The 23,076-nt window shown below is 44.8% G+C and overlaps 3 protein-coding genes across 3 annotated transcripts; 1 reads left to right on the forward strand and 2 right to left on the reverse strand.

The window, feature by feature from the left end:
* Positions 1 to 5,352: 5,352 nt before the first annotated feature.
* HTR1E (5-hydroxytryptamine receptor 1E) lies at positions 5,353 to 6,447 on the forward strand. The gene has a single exon (XM_078622779.1). It carries the CDS (start codon positions 5,353 to 5,355, stop codon positions 6,445 to 6,447), a length of 1,095 nt encoding a protein of 364 aa, XP_078478905.1.
* Positions 6,448 to 7,113: 666 nt separating this feature from the next.
* On the reverse strand, positions 7,114 to 7,896 carry LOC144739892 (gap junction beta-7 protein-like). The gene has a single exon (XM_078622780.1). It carries the CDS (start codon positions 7,894 to 7,896, stop codon positions 7,114 to 7,116), a length of 783 nt encoding a protein of 260 aa, XP_078478906.1.
* A 2,211-nt stretch (positions 7,897 to 10,107) lies between these two features.
* Positions 10,108 to 22,169, reverse strand: LOC144739890 (zinc finger protein 292-like). The gene is given in 12 exon segments (XM_078622778.1): positions 10,108 to 12,815; positions 13,605 to 13,901; positions 14,628 to 14,801; positions 15,309 to 15,422; positions 15,425 to 16,784; positions 17,084 to 17,225; positions 17,603 to 17,739; positions 18,167 to 18,369; positions 18,698 to 18,833; positions 19,936 to 20,014; positions 20,107 to 20,261; positions 22,005 to 22,169. Coding segments are annotated over 12 exon segments (5,670 nt in total).
* Positions 22,170 to 23,076: the final 907 nt, after the last annotated feature.

Genomic DNA, 23,076 nt, shown 5'->3' on the forward strand with positions numbered 1-23,076 from the left:
AAAGATTAATGTCAGTGTTATGAAGTAACAGGTCGATGCTCAGCATCATTAGTTGGTCTTCAGACTCAACCCCCCCCCCCATCAGTCAGGAGCGGGGTTTGTCTGAGGGACCCAGGAGTGCAGATATGGAGTTACAGGATTGGTCCAAGTGGCAGAGGAGGTGTTTTCTCATTGGCTGGGATGGGGAGCACTTCATGCATGGCAAAGTCATCTACTGTCCTGCACCGTGGAGTAGGAGTGGAGCTCCACATGGACAAGAGATGTTTGAATTTCCATCTGATCCTGTCTTTGTGTGGAGGATGGTCATAATAATTCCCGACAGGAACTGAAGGCAGCAGCAGCAGCAGCAGTCTGACGACAGCAGCAGGAGCTGCAGCGGCTGCAGTGATGGAGTGAAGATGCTCCGGGAAGTTCGCTGCAGGTGAACGGCTGATGGCGTTTGAAGACATCGACCATCTTCTCCCGATTCCAGCCCGGAGTGGAGGAGGCAAGCTGTCCCGATGTCAGTGGTGAGTGAGCTGCGGGTTCGTGAGGGGAGATGACGTGGAGGTGCTGCGGACGTGCTGTGCGGTGGTCGGATGTGAGTGTGCGGCCACAGGTGCAGCTGGAGGTCTTCAAGCAACAACTGTCAGCATCTGTCCTTCACAGGTTTACACGTCAGACTGAATAGTATTCTGACTTTTTTGTTTGTTTGTGATGAAAACAAGGTTTATTCGTCGCTCTGTTTTACTTCTTACTTCAATATAAAGTGTCTAATTTTAAAATAAGCAGATAAAGAGAGATCCTGAATCCACCTCTTTTTACATGATGTTATATTATATTCTAATATTACAGACTTCTGTCATTTCCCCTATGTCGACAGTTATGGGTTAAACTACTACTAATTAGGTAAAGACTTGTGTTATAATGAGGGATTTATCAGATAATACAAATATACAATGCATTTCAACACGTACTTCTCACAGGAAACATCCAATCTGTATGTTTACGTAATGGCCCCTGCTGCTCCTGCCGAGCAGCGTGAAAATCAGCCTGGTGGTTTTAATCATGTTAAAACAGAGAAACCGTCCAAAACAAGCACATATTGTAGCCTCCTTTGTTACAGCCAGAGCTATCGACAGGATCTGTCAGAACACACACACACACACACACACACACACACACACACACACACACCAAAAAACACCTTTAAACAGACATGGAGAGCTGACGTGGGAACATACAACAGCCATAAATCACAGTCAGGATGAGCTAGAATCACAGATCAAGTCAACAAGATGGAGATCTTCCTCCTGCCGATCAACACACACACACACACACACACACACACACACACACACACACACAAATCTCATTCATTGTCATTCATGCACCGAGGAAAGAGACAGTAGAACTGTACAAAACAACAGTTGTACTGGAAAATAATACTGTTGGACAAGTGTGTCCAGTAGCAGGGACAACATTTTGTTTACACATTGGACTTGTCTCTCTAATGAGGTTAATTGACCAGTACTTCACCCCTGAAGGGGATCCTGACTCCCCAGGTGAAGAGCGGCCACAGTGCAGAGACCTTCTTTCTTTTATGATACATGAACGGGAACAACACCTACAACCAGAACAAAAGAGGATGAAAGAACAACTTTCAGATCAATAGTATTACTGTTATTGGGAAAAAGTTTTGTCTGCTATTTGGGTTCTCTCTGTCTTCATACAGCCATTGCTCCTTAATGTGGATCACTCATTGTCCAATCAGATCGCTGCCTGCTCTTCTCACCTGTGTCCTGTTCTTCTTCTTTTTTTTGTCATCGCCTTCCATTGTTGGACATGTTTGGGTTGTTGTGTGTGTTTTCTTGTTTTTGCTCTTTTCTTGTTAATTAAAAGCATTGTGGAGTTCATTCACCACCTTTTATGTTCCTCTGCCTCCACAAATCCTAATAAAATAAGCCTCGTGAGCGAGTGAGTCAGTGATTTTAGAGACATGCCTCCTCCAGCCATGTTGATTCTGATGCCTTAGCCAGATAAAAACGCAGAGAGGGACAGTTAAAGACACTAAAACGTTCCCTGCTCACCTGTTCAAAGCTAAATGTTAATGTGGGCTGTTGTTATGGATGTTTTGAATTACAGGAACGTGCTCTCAGGTCTGGTCTGCATTCAGTTTGGACACACAGCACAAATGAACACATGAATACACCTGAATACGAACATACCTAATCATTTATTTTTACCTGAATCATTTTTACTGTTCCACAACTCCAAGTGAAACAACAAAGAGATTTTTCCACTTCATTATAATTGCCCGGTGGATGAATAAAGTGTCTGTGCTCAGATGGATGTTGCATTGAAACACATCCTGAAAGCAGCTGTCAGTCTGCGCCGATAAGTGACAAACTGAACGATTGTCTGACAACCCTTCGGCTGAAGCGCTCACCGGGGTCTTCGTCCCCTGACAGTATGAGGAGTAATGAGATACGGTGTGAAGTCAAGCGCAGGAAGAATGGACAGAATATTCTGTTAGTGTAGCACATAAGACATTACCACACGTATCACGTGGTACCAATGAGCTGATGTGTTTGATTGTCAACACGTTGAAGTTATAGAAGGTTTTTGTGTGACTGCTGAAATGCACCAGCTGCAGTAGGAGCTTAAAAGAAATAACCTCCAGCTACCTCTGTCGTCTGCGCTGAGATTCCGACGTGCCTGTAAAGGCTCTCACTGTGCCACAGAGTGGGCTGCAGAGCAAATGCAGGGTGTCCAAAACAATAATACCAGACGATGCCAGAATATGTTGCTACGGCAACACTTCGATGTGCAAGCACAGACGTACAGATGGATATTTGTGTGTGTCATCTGCATACACATTGATGTCTGCTAAGAGTGTAAGAGTTGACCCTTAATAACTCTGCTCTGATCGATGAATCAGCTGATTAGTGTCGGCTAGAAACATGATGAGGAGCTGTAAATCTGCTGTACTCCAGATTGGAAACTCTCAGACACTCAGGAACTACTAATGGGAATGCATTACTATTATAGTCATCATCACACAGGCGAAGGTAGCGGTGAGAAAACCTTGAAACCCAGCTGCCAGTGCTGAATCTGACAATGAGGGTCATGAATGTCTATTTTTAATCCCTTAAATAATTGCTGAGTGACACCAGGTGGAGACGTGAGTTTGACATGTCTGTCCTATTTATTGTCGGATGATAAAAGCACTGAAGCACACTGACACACTTTGAACTCAGTGTCCTCACATCAGGCCTCATTTCATGTTCTGACTGGTTGGTTGGGGTCTGGGTGGGTCATTGCAGCACGGTGCCACTGTGCACGTCTGAAGATGCTATGTTGTGACCTCATTTGAACATACTGTATGTGTCATCGTGTGTTCCCCAGCAGTCTGATCAGAGCAGAACCCACGGTCAGAGCTGTGTGGTTTTGGAATAAAAAAGCAACGGTTCTTCAGATGTTTGTCAGTCAAAGTCTCATTTCGGAGGGTCTGAGATGTCCACACAGCACCCAGTGCCTCTGGGTCTGTGTGTGTAGGGCTGGACGTCACATGTGATTAGTCGTTGCACTGACCGATGAGAAGGCGGTTAGTTCATTCATATCAAGTCTCCTTCATCTGATGTTACAACCTGGAGAGGTTTTAAACTCCAGCACTGAAGGTCTTTTAGCAGTCGAACACACACCTCCACACAGCTCTCCTGCTGAATAGCCCATTAAGAGATAAGTCACTGATGACTCACTCTGCATTCAGCCAAGATGAGACTTTTTACACTTTTTTTTCTTCTCAATTCTCCAACCACAGAACTCTCCTTCTTATACATTGTCTCAGTCCATTTTCTTTCTCCAGCCCTTTGTAGCAGCCTCTGGCCTGCACCAACTGCTCATTTTAGGCATAATTTCACTGCAGCAAGCGCCTAAATGGTGTGTTCCAATAGGTCACTTATGGCTGGTGAGGAACATTTTCCATATTACCTTTCCCCATGAATATTACTTGCAGCACTTCATACACATTTCTAGACCGATGGGACAGACATCAGAACCCGTTGAATGGGCCCGTGGTCCCCTGTGGAGATCAAACAGAGAAATTGAACGAATAACCTCGACAAGTCTGTGGTATACTGATCATTTTGGATAATGTACACCAAAAAATAGAATATTCTGAAGTAAACACAATCAAGCTGAGCAGCTGACCTAGTATATATAACAGTATTTGACTCTTTAAGTACTCGCTGGAACATGGAACCCTTAGATTAAAGATTTACGAAACGATCTCATGAGTTGATCTGAGGTCTTCAGAGGTTTCATGATGCATCCAAAGGAGAAGGTAAATACACACTATAAATGATAAAACACATACAAATAAACATTAACACGTGCATGTAAATGCAATCAAACCTACATATTAATGCACAACATGTACGACAGAACATCAGTTTAAAGTGTGTGTAGCATAAGCAACGTCCATTTAATCCACAAGTCAGTGTCAGTCAGCGTGTAGGTTTACAAGAGCACAATTAGATCTCCTCTCTGTCTGATGGGTGTAAATATGAGTCAAACTACATTTAAACGAGCAGCAGATATTCTGGATCAGAGGACTATTGAAAACTGGTGCAGTGGAACTCCACAGGGAAGCACAACTGCACATCCCTTCATGTGGTGAGCATTTTATCTCACAAAACACACATACTGAGCTGTCAGTGTGCTGTAAAGGAAGTACCTCCCTGGAGTCTGAGCATTTGTGTGTCCTGCAGTATACTTTGCTAATCATAAATGGTTGGAATGCAACACCCTTTACTTCTCACTATTCTATTGACGCTTCATTAAAAAGGGTATTTCGCTACAATAGCTGGGAAATGTGACATTTCTTCATCTCCACCTGAACAATGCCGCTCAAATGTCAGATTCAGGGTTTTCTATGCCCCTCGTTGAGACTGACAGGCTCATGCTGCCAGACTTTGCGGCACCTTACACTCACTGCCTCCGGAGCGGAACAGTACGACTGTGCTGCGCATTCTGTGAGTCAGCAGGTACAAAATAGGAATGAAGAATGAGACAATGGGAGAGAGTAAGGACAGAAGTGTTGGTGGAGGAAAAAGTGCAAGAGAAAACGTTTACAAGAGCAACTAATTCATTGTGAAAGCTGCTCGAATCTTCGTCAACCATCTGCTCTGATGGTTGACGAAGATCTTCTGTGATCTGATCCCTGATGTATATGTCTGTTCTGTTTGGGTTTTTTTGGCAGAATGACCTTTGACCCCGTAGAGAGCATTGTCTCCCTGGGAGCCAAGAGGATCCAGAACCCGACAGGGACTGACATGGAGAATTACTCAGGGACGGGCACGTTCGGACCCAATGTCACCAAACTGCACAGGCTCACCGGCCAGCAGTCTTCAGACGCGTCGGTTCACAGACGGGAGGGCGGTTCTGGTGGTCGTTCTCGGACTTCTTACGGTCCTCACCGCACTCGTCAATGGTGCTGTCATTGCCGCCATCTGCACGACCAAGAAGCTTCACCTGCCTGCCAACTACCTCATCTGCTCCCTGGCAGTCACCGACTTCCTGGTGGCAGTCCTCGTGATGCCAATCAGTATCTTTTATATCACCATGGAGACGTGGTCCCTAGGTCAGGTGGTGTGCCAGTTATGGTTGAGCATCGATATGACCTGCTGCACCTGCTCCATCCTACATCTGTGCGTCATCGCCTTGGACCGGTACTGGGCCATCACCAAAGCGATTGAGTATGCCCGCAAGCGGTCAGCCCGCCGCGCTGCCATCATGGTGGGAACGGTGTGGGTCATCTCTGTTTTCATATCCATGCCACCTCTTTTCTGGAGGCAGAGGCACAGCAATGTCAGTCTGCAGCAGTGCATCATAGAACATGACCACCTGGGCTACACCATCTACTCCACTTTAGGGGCCTTTTATATCCCCATGATCATCATTCTTATCTTATACTACAGAATTTACAACGCGGCCAAGACTCTGTACCAAAAACGGGGCTCCTCGCGGCACCTCAGCAACCGCAGCCTGGGCAGTCAGAACTCTGTAGATCATTGCCGTGGGCCCCACACGTTCTGTGTTTCAGTTTTGTCCAACTCAGATCCGACGCTGGCTGCCGACAATTCCCAAGCTGCTATCCACATCCCTTCCTTCGAGACAGACACAGATGGGCAAGATGAGAAAAATCAGATATGTACGTCACGTGAGAGGAAGGCAGCACGAATCCTTGGCCTCATTCTTGGGGCCTTCATCCTGTGCTGGCTGCCTTTCTTTCTAAAGGAGCTCCTGGTGGGTTTACAAGTTTTACAACCATCTCAACTCATCTCAGACTTCCTGACCTGGCTGGGTTATATCAATTCGCTCATCAACCCCCTGTTGTACACTAGCTTTAATGACGATTTCAAGCTGGCTTTTAAAAAGCTACTCAAACGAAAAGAGCATGCATAAGTCTGAAACCCAACTTTTACTTACTTGCAGTCTGTCTGCCTACAATATGAAATGTGTTACTGTGTTTTTCAAATAAAAAGGTAACAACCTATGACAATGTGTTGCTATTTCTAAACAAGTTTGTATTCAGTCTTGGAAAGACATGAAAGTGGAACTGCTTAATCAATATATGTATATACACATATATGTGTGTGTATATATGCATACACACACACACACATATATATATATATCTCATCAGTTTTAAGAGCTCAAAGATCTATGGGTATCTATAGAGAACATGTGAGCGTTTTTAACCTGATGAAGATCAATATGGATCAAAACATTGTCAAACAAACATTTTCTTCAGACAACCAAGATTTATTTCTTATTATTATTTAATCAAATAAATTAATGATCTTGTTCCTAGGATCAGAATATTAATACAAGTACAAAAATACACACTTTACTAAGTGGAAAAAAAATCATAATCAGGATTAACTAAACAAACACTATATATTTGTAATGTACAGTAAAGTACAGTAATGTACAGTTTGAAGGTTAGCTTCATGAATTTGAAACAAATACTCAGCAATAACATACAGAACATATACTACATACATTAAAGAACTCCTCTTAGCTCTTTCCTCTCTCCACATCAGTTTGTTGAGTAAACATGAACATGTTTCAGGACTGGAGCAGCTGGTTTTCAGCAGCAGATGCAGGCGGAGCTGTGCGCGTGTTTGCTGAGAACTCAGTGGAGACAAACTGGTTGACAATGGAGGCAGGTGAGTCTCTGCACCTGAACGGCTTCTCTTCCTCCGCAGGGACGTAACGTCTGATGGCACATTTCCACAGCTGTTTCCACACGATGTACAGCAGCTCCACGACGTTCAGAGCGACACAAAGGGCCGAGGTGCAGCCCATGATGTACACAAAGACCTTCTTCTCTGTGGCTTTGGCGATGTAGCAGTCCACGGTGTTGGGACAGGGACTCTGGCTGCAGCGGAGCATGATGGGTACGTAGAAGCCGTACAGGAAGTAGAAAGCCAGCAGGGAGCCGACCTCAAGCGCCGTCTTACACACCAGGCTGACGACGTAGGTGCAGAAGAGGCCTCCGTCGATGCTGCCTTTGTCCTCGTACAGTTTGCGTTTGTGCTTGGCCTCGCGGTGCTCCCTGTAGGCCACGTGCAGGGCCACCAGCAGCGAGGGGGTGGACACCACGATGAGCTGCAGAGCCCACAGGCGCACCTGAGAAATGGGGAAGAAGTGGTCGAAGCAGGCGTTCTCACAGCCCGGCTGCTGCGTGTTGCACACAAAGTCCTTCTGCTCGTCCTTCCACACCTGCTCGGCCGCCGCCACAAACACCAGGATCCGGAAGAGAAACACCACCGAGAGCCAGATACGGCCGACGACGGTCGAGTACTCGTTCACGCCACTGAGGACGCTCTCCAGGAAGCCCCAGTTCATTTTCCTCACAGCGACCTGCCAAGAAATAAATCAGTTCAATAGTAATTGACAAAACCTACGATATGAAGTCAGATAAATATTCAAGTGTAAGATCTTTGTCTTAATCATCAATCACTAACAAACAATAGACCAGAACATGGCAGTATCTATGAGCTGTCCTTTAAAATAAGTCATCCTCCAGCAGATCTGTGACAATCATCACCCAAGAGATATCCAAATAGTCAAATGCCCTCAAACCAGCTCTGGGAGAAGAGCAGCAGCTGAAAGGTCTGCAGTGTTCTTTGACAACAGAGGAAGCTCCAGACCCCGTCTTGTAAAACCTCATTTGTAGAATATTATAATTCAAGAGTTCTGAATGCTTGAAATGTGTTGCTTGACGTACAATACATACTTTCTAAGTATTCAAAACTATTCTAACATCATGATGTGCTTGCTGACAGAATTCAAGTCACTGTGTTACAAGGTCAAATTAAAGGTGATAGTTTAGTACACAGTTGAGTCTATCTGTTCAACAGGTCAGAGGTCGTGTGTGTCTCAGACAGATCGACTGATGAAAAAAGAAAACACTGACATGTAAAGAGCCATGAGAGCAGCACTTACCAGCCCTGGATCTTCTTCTGAGGTCACTTTCACTGATCCTCCTCCGTCTTCCAGCTCTTGGTGAAGTTGAAAATAAGGACAAATTTGTAATCAAAACACTGTATTTTGAATATAAACCGTACCGGGAATCACTGTAAACGCAGTGAGCAGGAAGTTCCTCCTGTTCGCCTGCTGGACAGGCAGGTATCAGGTTTAGTGTGTGTGTGCGTGTACACAGACGTCACCATGGAGCTGTGTGCTGCAAATAATACCATTCACCTTGTTTAGGGGAGCAAACGCCTCTAAACCGCTAATGGACCGACACATGTAACTTTGATGAGTCAGATCTCATAACACCCTCCTTCAGTAAATAAAACATGCCGGTTAGGTTCTGGTTCTCACTGGGTTGACGCTAAGGTCAAAGGTTGACCACCGAGTCCTGTCTCCTTGATGGGAGCTCTTCCTGCTCACCTAGATCACCAAATCCAAGTTTCCACTTCATACTATAGTTGTTCCACTGGACAACACAACAAATTGTACATGAAGGTTTTGATGGGAAACGAGCAAGCTGCAGTTACAAGACAAGCCACAAGATGGCAGAATGTGATTTCTAACAGCTTGAGCTTTCTCAGAGGCAAAAAGACGAACAGATGAAGAGAATCAGTCAGAAGTCAGTGACAGACAATGGAGCTGCCAGCGGTAAAAACTAGTTCAAGATTTGGGCAAGTGTGGCATCTGTATGCAACAACTTAGGTGCAATAAATATATATATTCATTAATATTAGAAAACTTTTAATCCAGTATCAGGTAAACTCATTTTAACTCAGGAATTACGAGTAACACTTTCACTCCATCTCCTTCCCCTTCATCCTCATGAGTCAGATCATTTCAGTCGGAAATAAATCAAGATTCCTTCAAGAAACTCTTCAAAACTTGACAAATGTTCATTTTTGCCTTTTAGAGTGCAGGTCAATCATGCCAAGTCTCATATTCATCTTCAACAGATCCAAGGAGACACTTTAGATCTTTGACCACTCAGTTCATATTTCCTGACTTCACAGCTGTAGAGTTTCATTATTCCAGTGGGGCGAGAATCTCTTACTCGTACTTAAGACATTTCCAAACTGGGAGCGCATGAATGTACCTCCTACAACAAACACTACACGGGAAAAGATCTCACTGCAAGTTAATCAGCTGCTTGAGACAAATAAAAAAAACAAATGGAAGTGATTGTAAAAAAAAAAAAAAAAAGTGATTTATTAATAAGACTGCTGGTGGCAGATTTCATATATACACAAACCACAATCGATTTCTGCAAATCACAAACTACACACGACACAACTCCCCTCAAAGTCCATGGTGTTAAGTCCCACAGGGATCATTAAGACAGAAATGGATGTCGGATTTCAACTTTCAGCACTTCGAGTTTCAAGTGCACATTGCATAAATAAAGACATGCTAATCATTTTCTGAAGAAAAAAAAAAAAACAGATCTTACAGACCATTACATATTTTAAAACACTTTTTAATAGTGGGGACTTTAAAAACAAAAACGTTTTCGGCGCAGCAGTCAGCAGCAGATGTGCCTCATGTCAGTCCTGAGATTCTGCTTCAATACAACACCCCCCTCTTTCACTCTGCTTCCTTCTCTAAAACCACAGTGGGATTCATGTCCTGGAGCTGCTTCAAAATGAGGTCAGAGACGCCTGAGAAGGTGCTGTCCAAAACGATCTTCACCTTACTCAGCGACTTTAGATTCCCATAGTTCCTGAAGCGGACACACGTGTTTTTGCCGTTCAAGCTGGATGCTTTCGTCCACACTTGATGCGACGCGTCCATCTTTTTCATCACGGGATCCGATTTGTTGGACTGTTCCAGAAACTTCAGGAAAGACACTTCGAATCCCATGGGCTTGAAGGAGGAGAGGGGCCTGCTCATCTCCTGCAGCACCGCCGGGCACGATTCGGATTCACAGTCCTCCTTGGCGGGGACGTCGGGCCGGGGGGGTTTCTTGCGGCTGATCATTTTTTCGATGAATTTGCGTGGTCGTCCCCGTTTGCGTTTGATGACCACCGATCCGTCAGAGCTCTCGTCATTTGACAGTTTACTATCACACAGCGCAGCCGGGATGACCGAGGCTTTGGCGGCTCTCTTGCGGAGGACAGGCTTTGAGTATCCATATTCTCCTTCCTCCTCCGTGGTGTCTGCTGGGACGTCGTCGTCCGACGGTTCTGAGGCAGCGTCAGATTTGGAGTCATCGCTTCGCACCGAGCGGCTCTTCTGTCTGGGGAACTTCTTGCAGAATATGAAGCAACTCCTCTGCAGCTCCAGGTACTTTTCCGAGAGTCCGTGTCCGACGTAATGTTTCAAAATGCTTTTCTCTGACTTCATGACAGACTCGCAACCTTTTATCATACAAGGGTACTGTAGAGGAAAGCTCTTGGTGCACATCGCTGACGCCTCCACTTTGGATTTCAAAGAGGGTTTCCCGTATTTCGTCCAGTGGTTGTTTGTCCTCCCAACCCTCTTTGTGTCACTTCTCCTCTGTAGAACCTTTTTATTGCTCTCTATGTTTTCTTTGCCATTACCAGTCTTGGCAATTTGGTGATGCAGAGTCTTGGAGTTGTGTTTCATCTCATCGTCCGTCATCAGCTGGTTCCTTAGTTTCTGCTGGTAAAACTCCTTATGCTTCATCATAACGTGTCGGAGCATGTTGGACTTTGTGGTGTACCAGCGGTCACAGCCTTCCATTTCACATTTGAATGAGCCATTTAACTGCTCGAGATTGTCGAGCTTTATATCCTTATGCTCCTTTCTGACATGCCTGATATACTTCCAGAAAGCAGTGAAGGTTGCTGCGCAGTCTTGGTGGCCACAGTCAAACTTGCCCAGGTTGATGCCAGACATGAGACCGCCGACCTTGTCGAGACTGAACTCGTGGAGCTGCAGATAATGCTGCAGAAGATTGGGGACTTTCTGGAAAACCCGGGAGCAGTCTTTGACTTGGCATCTGAATTCAGAAACTTCCGGCAGCTCAATCTCTGGCTCGTACTCATCCTGGTCCATCATCTCCTCTGGTTCGCTGCTCTCCTCCTGCTCCTTGTTCACCTCCAGCGTTGACAGAGCAGACTGGTGGACGGACCTGTAGTGGAGGATCAGATTGTGCTGGACGGCGAAGGCCGCCACACAGCCCTGATGAACACAGCAATACGGTCTGTATGGACTCAGGGCATCACCTGATTTGGACTTCTTCTCTTTTGTCTTCTTGGTAACGTCCATGCGCGGCTTAACTACTTCCTGTTTGATGATACTCTGTTGCTGGCCAGAGAGCTGCGGCCTGGTGGCCAGGGGAGGGCCGGAGGGAGTCTGGGTGACAGGACCTGGCCCTTTGGTCAAATGAGCTCCGACTTGTTGACCACTCAGATGTTGTGAGGCCACATCGGACTGCTCTCGATGTCCGCGTATCAACTGATCCGCTGCTGTTCTTGACTGTGCTGACTGACTGGAGGAGATGGGGGTCTGGGGCTGTCCGGGCTGAGTCAGGATGTGGTTGGGCAAACGACATCTTTGCAGGAGCGGAATTAATGCAGAGTTACTAGCTGGACGGACTAGCTTCTGTTGAGTTACGTCCATGTTTTTGACCGGAGTAGGTGTCTGGGACTGGTAATCCTGGGGCGTGTATGACTGCGTTCTGCTCTCTGCTGATGAATGAGATGCTCTGGAGGACTGAGCCACCGGAGGCTTCTGTGTTCCAACTGGGCGCTTTGTCAGAGCCGCAGTTGCAGCGGCTTTGGCTTGTCTGCGTTTTGCATCCAAATCCTCAATCTCTTTCATGGATAACTTGTGAAAAGACTGGTAGTGAGTGCGAAGGTTTGAGTTGCGTGTGTACGTTTTACTACATTTTAAACATTTGAAAGGCGCGTACTGTCCATATCTTTTTTTAACCATATTCACCATCTCTAATGTATAGTTGTGGACTTTGGAGAGGTGCTTCCAAAGTGAATCACTCGACATGGAGCTAAAAGCGCAGTTCTCAACGTCACAAGCAAAGGGCTTGATGAAGATTTCACTTTGCAAAACTTCCTTTGTCACAGTGTGATTGGTCACATTGACGTGATTCTGCTTCACAGAGGACGAGACCTGATCAGCCCCTTCTCCGACCAAGTTGAGTTTTTCAAACGCCCTTTCGATTTCTGTCTCCCAGGGCTGCTGGCTGGCTGCTAAGTGAGAGGGCTCAAGATCGCCATCAAGCACCAGAGTGCCCGTGGGGCTCAGCACCTCCTGCTGTGGGGTGAGGCTCTCTCGGAAACCAGTGAAACTCTGGGAACTCAAGAGTTGTTCTATGTCATCAGAGCGAAGGTTAACTGGATAATTTTCTTGTCCTTGACTAGCAGACTCTTTCTTTACATCATGCAACCTATAATTTTGTCCAGAAATTTCAGTGCACACTGGGACAAACGGCATGGAGCTCTTTGAAGGGGCGTTAGGGTCAGTGGTGCCTGATTGACTGTGGCTATTTCTACGCTGCAAGTCACCAGTTAAGATCTGCTCCCTTAGTTTCCTTTTAATATCTAGTTCAGCAGTTCTCCTCTGCATGTCCGGCTGCTTGCTGCCTGCGGCTGCAGCACTGAGCTGACTGCCAGGTAAGAGTGTCTGCTTCACTTGGTTTGGATCTGTGTCTAGTGCCTGGCTTGCTGCCTCAGTCTGATATCCTTTACTGAGAGTTTCCCTTGGGGCCGTGTGGTTTGAGGGAACACGCAAGGCTGGGGAAGGACCTTCTCTGAGGATTTGAGAGAGAATCGGGTCATGGAATTCATTCCCAGTGAAGGTATCAACATGTGGCTGTGGATAATGGGCCATACTATATGTACTGTTATCCTGCTTCAGCTGGATGTTCTCTGTATGCTGAATGACTGAGTTCCCGACAAACCGCTCAGCAGATACATGGGGAGGACCAGCTGTTTGGAACAACTGCTGGGGGGCGGGTGCAGGATTAAAAAGATCAGACATATTGGATTCAGCTGTGATTTGTTGTAGGATATCCTCATTTGACTCGACTTTCCCATAAGATGACAAATTAGCATGTGGATAATTAAGAGTCGGGAAGGTTTTTGTAGCTTTTAAGCCACTTGTGACTGGCTGGTGAGGCTTCTCCTGGTAAGTGTATGGAAGGGGTTGCTGCTCAGTGCTGACGGATGGCTCTGAATTGAGGAGGTCGAGAAACGATGTGGGCAGGTCAGTGCACGTTTCAGACGGTTCATATGGTTTGCAGATTGAACGCTTGGACAAGTGGCCACCGAGGGATTTGGGATTATCAAATTCTCTGTAGCACCTGCAACACACAAATTTGCCATTCCGAAGAATCGCCGGCCATTTCGTCCTGCTCTTTTTGGTTCGCTTTTGATCGTCACAACTGTCAGTGATGACTGGTGCGTTTTGAGGAGGGTGGATTGTTTTTTGGCCCACAGAGTTGTGAGAGCCAAAACTGGACTGCATGTGATTTTGCGTCACGTGGCTGTTTTCTGCCGTTCTTCCATCCGAGATCGAACTGCACTCCATCTGTGATGTATAAGGTGAGAGACGGTTTTCAGTTTGCAACACGTCCTTTGCACTGTCCATGTACAAGGGTAAACCTGACGTGGACTTGTTTTGTATTGTAGATGGTGCAAAGGACTGGGTTGATCTGTTCATTGTTGACCCCATCATAGAACATGATGGGATACTAGTTGGAAGGGTTGCACTGGGTGCCTCTAGCAGCCCTTGTATGTTAGATGGATATCCTTGGGAAGAGCTACAGTTTGCAATTTGATCAGTCTCGGGGACTGGGTGCCAGTTCAGACCACCTGGAACTTCTGAATGTGGGGTTATTAGACTTTCTCTCTCTAGATGAACGATTGGATTTAAAACGTTTTCCATCAGAAGTGAGGGATTCTGGTTGTGAGCCAAAGAGGAATCGGAGGGTAGGCTGGAATAGTTTGTGCTTGAGCTCGAGTTACTAAAGGGAGGGGGATGGATGACGTTGTGCCTCTGAGCATGAGCTGGTAATGTGTTGCCTTGCTGGTTGTGTGTCGAAACGACTGCCCTTATATGTCCGGTCAATGACGTGCTAAATGCTGGAGGATACGTTATCCGAATTTTAGTCTGACAAATACTCCACTGCTCGTAGAAATCTGGGTGAACTGTTTTCATATGCTTGACAACACTTCTGTGGGAGCTGTAGGTCCTTGTGCAGGATTCAAGTGCACAGTGATATCGCTCCCTCTGGTCATTGTGGGGTCCTGCGATGGATGAGGATGATGAAGACTTCTGCTGTCTGTTCCCAGTTACTGACTGTGGGGTAACAGTTGGAGGAAGTGGTTGTGACATTGCGAGTTCCACAGAGTTCTGGGGTGGTGCTACTATTACGTTGTTACTGCATACTAGCCCCGGCTGTCCTGGCAATGTTAAGTTGCAGTCAGCACTGTAACTCATAGATCCCCTATTTTCATTTCTAGAGAACATATGTGGCTGTCCACTTTGTGGTATATTACCATAAGTAGCTTCAAAATTTGTGACAAGAGGGCTTTGTTGGGGTGGTGTCATGTAATCCAAACAATGACCAGCTGAAAGCTGCCCATTAGGGTTGGGCAGGTGAGAGTTCACAGGCTGAATCACTGACTGATTTAAACTCGGATTGTTTAAGAGGGAAAAGTCGTGTGGTTCATCCTTGACTCTGTACTGTCCAGCGATCTCCACTGGCGAAGATTTCATCAAATTCTCATCTGAGTCCGCCATCTTTCCATCACCTGGATTAATAGAAAACTTTAAATTCTCTCGGTAACTTTCTTGCTTACTGGGTGTATGATTGGTGAGCATTTGTTCAAAGAGTGACGGGCCGGGCTGCATATTGAGTTTGGTCTGTTCAGAGGATGGATTTTCTTCTTGAGCGACATGTGTCTCCTGGTGCGACTCAGCTGCTGTTGTGTACGGAACACCTTTCCACAATCCACGGCTTGACAAGTAAATGTTTTGTAATGTTGTGCTTCATGGTCATAAAGTTTAAAGGCCTCGCTGAAAACATCTCCACAATCTGGAAACATGCATTTAACCTTAAAAACGGGATGCGTTTTCTTGTGCCCAAGGAGTTCAGTGTTTGACAGGAAACTCGCCTTGCAGTTCAACTGTATACAGATGTAAGGTCTCACACCGCAGTGGACCTGTAAATGATCGTTAAGATGTGTGACATTAACAAAGTGGCGGCGGCAGTACTGGCAGACCACCTTTTTCCTCTGCATTTCGAGGAAATTCTTAGCCTCCTCACAGTCTCCATGAGATTTAACGTGTGCAATGAGATTTTTGAAATATTTGAACGTCCTTCTGCACTGTCCAACAGGGCATATATTCTCCTCTGGAAGCTCTGTCCTACACCGGGCCACTTGAGTCCTTGCCTTATGAACCATCCCACCTCTATGCCCTAGGGAACCACCATTTTCACTACGCCTGTTGTCAGTCTTGGACTTAAAAGCTGAAAAAACAGGAGCAGCTGGTTTAGTCAACCGCTTGTTTGGATTCATTGCAGTCAGTCTTTCCTTGCTTGACTGTTTAACATGTGAAGCAACATGGGGAATCAATGTGTCCTTTGAGGTAAAAGTTTGCGCACATATTGGGCAGCTGTACTCCCCATCGCTCAGATGGGTCTGTGCATGGCGTACTATCCTGTGGCCGAGAAACTCTTTGTCACACAGCACACAGTACTGCATGTATGCTTGCCAGTTTCTGAACCGAGCTGATACAAACCCCTTTTCTCTCAGTTTCTTCATTTCTCTGTTTTTCTGTTTCTTGTCCGAGACCTCGTCCAGCTCGTAGGTGCTGCTGACTAAGGGGTCTGGGATGTCCGTAAACGCCTCCTCTTCTTCAGCGTCCTCATTGTCATTCAACAAATCAATAGATGACACTATTGAAGCCTCTTCGCCCATCAGTGCGAGACAATGTCGCTTCAGTGCCTTCCAGTTCCAGAACTCTGGGTCAAAAGGCCACTGGGTTTTCAAGACCAGCAAGAGCTCGCACCGGAGAGAGTTAGGAACAGGCATGTTCTCCTCCTCTAGTTTCTGATCAGGCTCATTGTAGAGAGTCTCCACGGCATAGTATGAATCCACTGTGGGCTCCAGTAGGAACTCTGTCAGCTGGCAGGCTCGCTTAATTTCCAGGTCAGTGGGAAGCAAACAGGAAATAGTTTTACACACAGTGGCTTTGGTGCTTCCGTCACTCGATTCCATCCGTAGGGCCCTGATACACATTTCTATGCAGACTGGCAACCCAACATTATCCATCTAGGAAAGATAGAGAAAGTAAACAGTATGAGTCTGATGAATCACATGTAAGAAAACTGTTGATTTAACCTGATGAGCTCATAGATTTGGGCATGAAGCAACATCTGAGCCAAATCCACACCGTTCTGACACCTCAAATACATACACACCTTTTAATCTTTGACATCTTCTAAAATCAACTGTTTTTCTGTTAATAATCTTTTTCACTCTATAGTATCATATTACTGTTCTGCACTGTTCATTTTCTTCCTTTACAGTGGGCCATCACTTCAGTGAACAGTAAATCACAGTTTACTGACCTCTGACTGGACGACTTTGATGAGGAATAGGATGTGGTAGACCGTTTTAGACAGGAAGGACATCTGGCGGCATTTGTCGAGGAAGACCTGCTCTGATTGCTCTAATCTCTTCAGCAGCTTGCTCCAAAACAGTGTGAGCTCCCTGGTTTGAAGGAAATGAACATAACTGTCAGTATTTATCAATCATTCTTCCGTATTGGGAAATGATATGCAAATTCATTTAGTAAATCAAGTATTACAATGAATATCACACAGGAGTGTGTGCTGTGTTGTCACTTCCTGAACAAGATGCATCCACTCAGTTGGACAGAGTGTACGTATGAGTAGCTACTTTTTCCAGCGACGTATTCACTCCACACCAAAACGTTTTGCGAGCCAGATTAACATGCAATCTTATTTCATTTCAGACAAACTTATGCATGCTGTCATTTTGACAAACAAACTTGAGCTCTTTGGCATAAAGAAAAGTCTTTGAGGATGAAAATCACACAGGGCGGTGGGGGGGTGATGACTTCTTACCAAGCACAGTATGCCTCTCCTTGGAGAAGCTGCCGCGTCAGAAAGGCTGAGCATAAGCTGAAAGCTGCTCTCTCATCTCCGTCTGACTCCAGGTTGCAGATCATCTCTAATGCATCACGGCAGTCCTCCTTTGCGAGCTACAGCACATTCATGACATGTTTAACAGGTTGCCACAAGCATCCCATTCAGAAAGACAGAACTTGGCCAATGCAACCTTACATCACAACAAACCAATCTCATAAATGCATTATCCACACGGTCCCAAAACAGCAAAAGGTTGAACATGATTTGATTTCAAAATCTGAAGCTAAGTAACTGCCTTTGTTGGTAGAAACCATGTGCACTAGCTTTCAAGAAGACATGTGGCATCTACCTATGGTGAGGGCAGTCATAATGGTATCACTGACTACTAGCACCTGGTAACTGCTTCAGTCTGGGGACAGTTATGTTAGCTAGCCACATGCACAGCAAAAGGAAAGGAGGTGACTGGGCCCTAAAGAGGCAGTGACAATGTCAGGCTACAGTCTTTTCCTGTGTACTGAGCTTCAGCGCTGCCAAACTTACCAGGTCCATGAGCTGATCTTGTGTGGAGGTAGCACAGAGGCAGACCAGGTACATCTGCTTGAATGGTACCTTGTCGTTGAAGGAAGGACTCTCGTAGCATGCTTTTGCCAGATGTGCAGCCTTCTCTAGCTTATTGTCTTTTATGAGCTGCTTCACTCTCATTTGCAACAGGACCACTCCCTCCTGCACGAGAAATTCTTCGACTGAAAACCAGAAGAGGCAGTTTTAAGAACTATGAATAATCAATAACACTGATTCATTGTGTAATTTGACCTGTAGTTATTTTTAAATAATATATTAAAACTCAATGTGGACAACATCATAGTCCAATGTCTCCCACATCTAACTAACATATTAACTAACCAGCTAACATTGGAACAGTAAACCCAGGACAGTTTTAAATTATTAACATTCTATTATACATCATAAGAATCAGTTCGTTGTGGGTGCTGTTGTTGATTAGAAATGTTCCTCAGTCGTACTGAGGAACATACATATTCCCGGGGGTTAGAGACTCATGTAGAAACCCACCTTGCTCGCTCTGTAGGTCTTCATTGGACAGAAGGCCTTGTAAGACTGTGTTGGTCCAGAGGCCATCATACCGGCTCAAAACAGACAGCAGGCTCAGCTGAGTGATCCCATTCTCCTGCAGCTTATTGCGGGACAACTGTATGCAACAGATAAGAGTCACTTACAGACAACATAAAGGACATCTGAGTGTCTGAGAGCTTGAAAATCAAGAGTGAATTTATGCGCAGGAAGTGGAACAGTTTCATATAGAGCATACAATAGGGCTGGCCAACAATCGTATAATCGTATATAATATTCTCATCAACACAGGAGAGGCAACAATATAAAACAATACTGTCAATAATTTTCTCCATAACATCAAGAGTGCCACATGGTCACGCATATGCTGAAAACATCCTCAAGCTAACAAGTGTCTGATCATCCGCCACAACATTAAATGGCCTGCAAGCTATTACGACCATTTTAGTAAATAACACAAAGATCTGCTACATATCTCACACAATCAGCATAGCATTTCCCATTACACTACAACCACAAGTAATGAGTTAGCCATTGTAGTTGAAAATGTTTATACACTTTTTTTTCTTCAATTGTTCAGCCTTGTTGAAACTTACAGACAGGTTCACACAAAAATGGTACATGGTGACAAAACAATTGATCATTTCTGAATGTAATTAAAACAAGCAAGATTGTTACCAGAAAGTGTCTACAGTAGATTTCTGCCAGCAGGCAGCTGTTAATCAGTGGATTTTATCTCAGTGGAACTGGATTATTTGACTGTTACCATTTCTACTCATTGAATCAAATGATCTGTGAGTCATTTTCTTCTCTGCTGAGGCATTATGACACAACAAACATCAAAAAGACAGCGCTCATACACTGCAGAAGTGTAAAATGCAGACTTCAAGCAGAATTTTCCAAAAAAGAATGTAGTCAAGTCATCAGCTGGCCACTTCCTGCATGTACACATCTTAGTTGGCAAGACTTGACGCCTGTACTCTGGCACTTTAAGCTGGCAGTACATATTCAATACCACATATTGTGAAGAAATGAAAGAAAGAAATGTTGCATGTCACGATATGGAGCCCTGGTTGGAAATATCAACAAATAGCTCTGAAGTGACTGAGATCTGTGAAATTTTCTTTGATACATTTAAATGTCCCTGAGGAGAAAGTCAGTCAATGATAATTACATCTTAAGCTTTTGCTTAAAATATTGTTTTTCATTGCGTACTTTACCTGGACACATGACTTGAACTCTTTCCAGAAGACGTCTGGCACATCATCTTTCAGGGACATCAAAACTTCCACAAAACTCCTGCACAAAAATCAGTGAGAGAACGGTAAAAAACATAAGCCGTTTTTTGGTATCAGAATTGCTTAGGTTTATCATTTTGAAAATGTACTTACAACGAGAGCCTCTCGACAACCAGGCAAACATTTTCACACTGTAGGGACAGGTGTGTGGAGGCCTGGGCATAACTCAACAGAGAAATCATGTACACTTCCACAAGTGGCAAAGGGTCGTCATCCAGCTGCCATCGACCTGCATACTCCACAAGTGTCTGCAGTGAGGTGACAACAGTCATTTAGTCACAATGGAGCAATCCATGAACGGTTTATACTATGTTTAAGAAAAATAACGTGCTTTCTCACTTAAAATAAATGTGATTAAAGACATTTTGCTTGTGACATGTTTCCTTGCATTTCTTGAGCAAGAGAAACTTTTCATTGCATTGAACAGGTGTTTTCACAAAGCAAACAGCACCCTCACGTCACAAAGCTTGATTCAAATACAGTATGCTGATGTCACTTCGCTGAGAATGTGGATGAAGAGTTGTGCAGTGATGTGAGGCCATGAAGGATGAGGAGACAACTCTGAATGTTCTATTCACAAATCACTGCATGAACACAGGAGAATGTTTCACTGATGTAAAAAAGCACTGACGACAATGTCAAGATAACCTTTTCTCTGTCTGTCGATGCTTCTCTCACAAGACCAGTTTGTTTATCATTCGTCTCATAACATAACTTTCTATCACTTCATTAATGTTTAATACTAATTTTAGATGAATAGTATTGACATGTTATCTTGGTTATTATTAAGCCCTAGTTGTTGTATGAATGTGGTTATTGTATTCAACTACACAAGTAAATTCTGTTCTGGACAGTACATGTGAGGGATTCAATTACACTTTGTTATATATACAATCTTCACGATAACCAGAGTAGTGTGATAGCAGAATTAAAGTATCACCTTCAGTCCTTCACTGTAATGCATCTATACCATGAAAATTTGCTTCACATTTTGAGGGATTCTTATTATCCATTTACATGAGCCCTCCTAAACGACACTGTTGACTAAATTACATACTCCATTTTCTTCCATTGCCCCTGTTTCACTACCCTAATTCATTCTGGGATCAATGGGCACTTTGCATTGGATGGATTTGACCTCTAAAGACAATGGCAGTCAAGATATTGATGAGCCTCCGCCCTCCTGGTACACATGTACGCACAAAACAAGCCTAACCCATCCCAAACACATAAAAGCAGAGAGAATATTTGCCATTAGGGCATTGCAGGCTGAAACATAGAACAATTGTGAAAAGCAGCGTACCTGCCAATCAAATACGTGCGGTCCATTCTGCACGTACACACGAAACGCATCGACACCGTATCTTGTCATACTTCTTTACATTACTATCAAACGTTTCATGTCACACTAGGTGTTACTGAGTACTCGTCATTTGCTGATCACGACGTACTGTGGCTACAAAGCATAAACAGTTCATGTGATAACAGAAAATACTCAAAGTTGAACAGCGACAATCAGTGTAACTACTACCACCAGCACGCGCACGTAGCTCAACATACACGGCTAAAGGCTAAGCTAATTACGAGTAGTGCTAGGAGGCTGACATGCTAACGTTCAACTGAAACCAGCTATTATCTTCGACGAATCACAAACCGTCATGTTTCCCTCATGAGGCCAGTAGTGTTGTGTGTCAGCCAGCTAAATTTGTCACTTGTACAACACTTAATATTCAGCTTAAGACAACTACGCTGTCTCTTGCAGACACAGCTCGGAGCTAGCATGCGCTACAATATCTGCTAACGAAGCTAGCCTTGTATGCGCTCAACTTAAGCTGCTAGTCAGAATTATATCATTGCGTTGTTGCACATAACATTCACCACGTCAAACATTTTGGCATAACCCATATACATAACCCATATACAGCCCGTTATTTTAATGTTAGGTGATGTTAGCTAACGTAAGTGGCAACATATGAGGGGACATGACTCACCCTGCAGAATTCTTGGCAATATTCAGTAGAAGACTGGGTTGGACAATCTTTGCTGGCGCTAACCAATATTTCTTGTAATTCTTGCAACCGTTGTCTGAGTTCTCCTGTCGTTACGCCGATGTTATTCTTCGGACTTAGGTCCTGTTCGGCCTCCTCGTCCGCCATCTTCCTACCCAACTTCAGCGCGTCCTCTTGCAGCGTCGCTACGTACGCAGCGCCGGTGCTGGGTCCAAGCTGCTCACCATTGGTCGCAGAGATGGTTTCTGTTTCAGCATTCGGTGTTATGACCTCGGTCCTAGCTATTATGAATCTAACGTAGGTGGTGGAGGGAGATTGGGTCGCGACGGTTAGGGAAGATAAACACAGATGACGGCGAAACACCTGACTTGCATTAAAAAACACACACACACACACACACACACACACACACACACACACACACACACACACACACACACACACACACACACACACACACACAAATAATTATATATATATGTGTGTGTGTATATATACACACATATATATATATATTTCAATACAAAACTTCATATCCTATATATATTGTTGAATATCCTTTGGTGTGCCATCACAACCGACTTTAAAGCATAAATTGGTCATGTAAATAATGGAAAGAGACTGACACCTCATACGATATTTTATATATTATGTCATGTCCCACAATCCTGGCTCCGGCTCTGGAGACGTACCATCGCTGACCGCTGGGGGCGCTGTGGCTTTACGTCTTCTTCTTCGTCTTCTCCTGTGTCCTGTAATCGTTAAATATGGCGGCCTCTATACAGACGTTCTAAACAAGCCCCATGTTTTTTTTTTACACTGGCAGACGTTTTGTAAACAGCTAGTATATCTGACCGGACATGTCCGATAACGAGGCCGGTAAAGGGAAGGAGAGTCCCGTGGAAAAAGGCTTCAGGACTCCCGGGCTGAGGGGGGCTCAGACCAGCACCCTGTTCCGCGCGGTCAACCCCGAACTCTTCATAAAACCGGTTGGTCTGCTGCTGCTGCTAACAGCACCATTACTAGTAATATTTAGCTGATTGTTATAGCAGCA

This window comes from Lampetra planeri, unplaced genomic scaffold (genome assembly GCF_965212315.1).
Source record: "Lampetra planeri unplaced genomic scaffold, kcLamPlan1.2.h2 scaffold_1773, whole genome shotgun sequence".
In the NCBI taxonomy this organism is placed as follows: domain Eukaryota; kingdom Metazoa; phylum Chordata; class Hyperoartia; order Petromyzontiformes; family Petromyzontidae; genus Lampetra; species Lampetra planeri.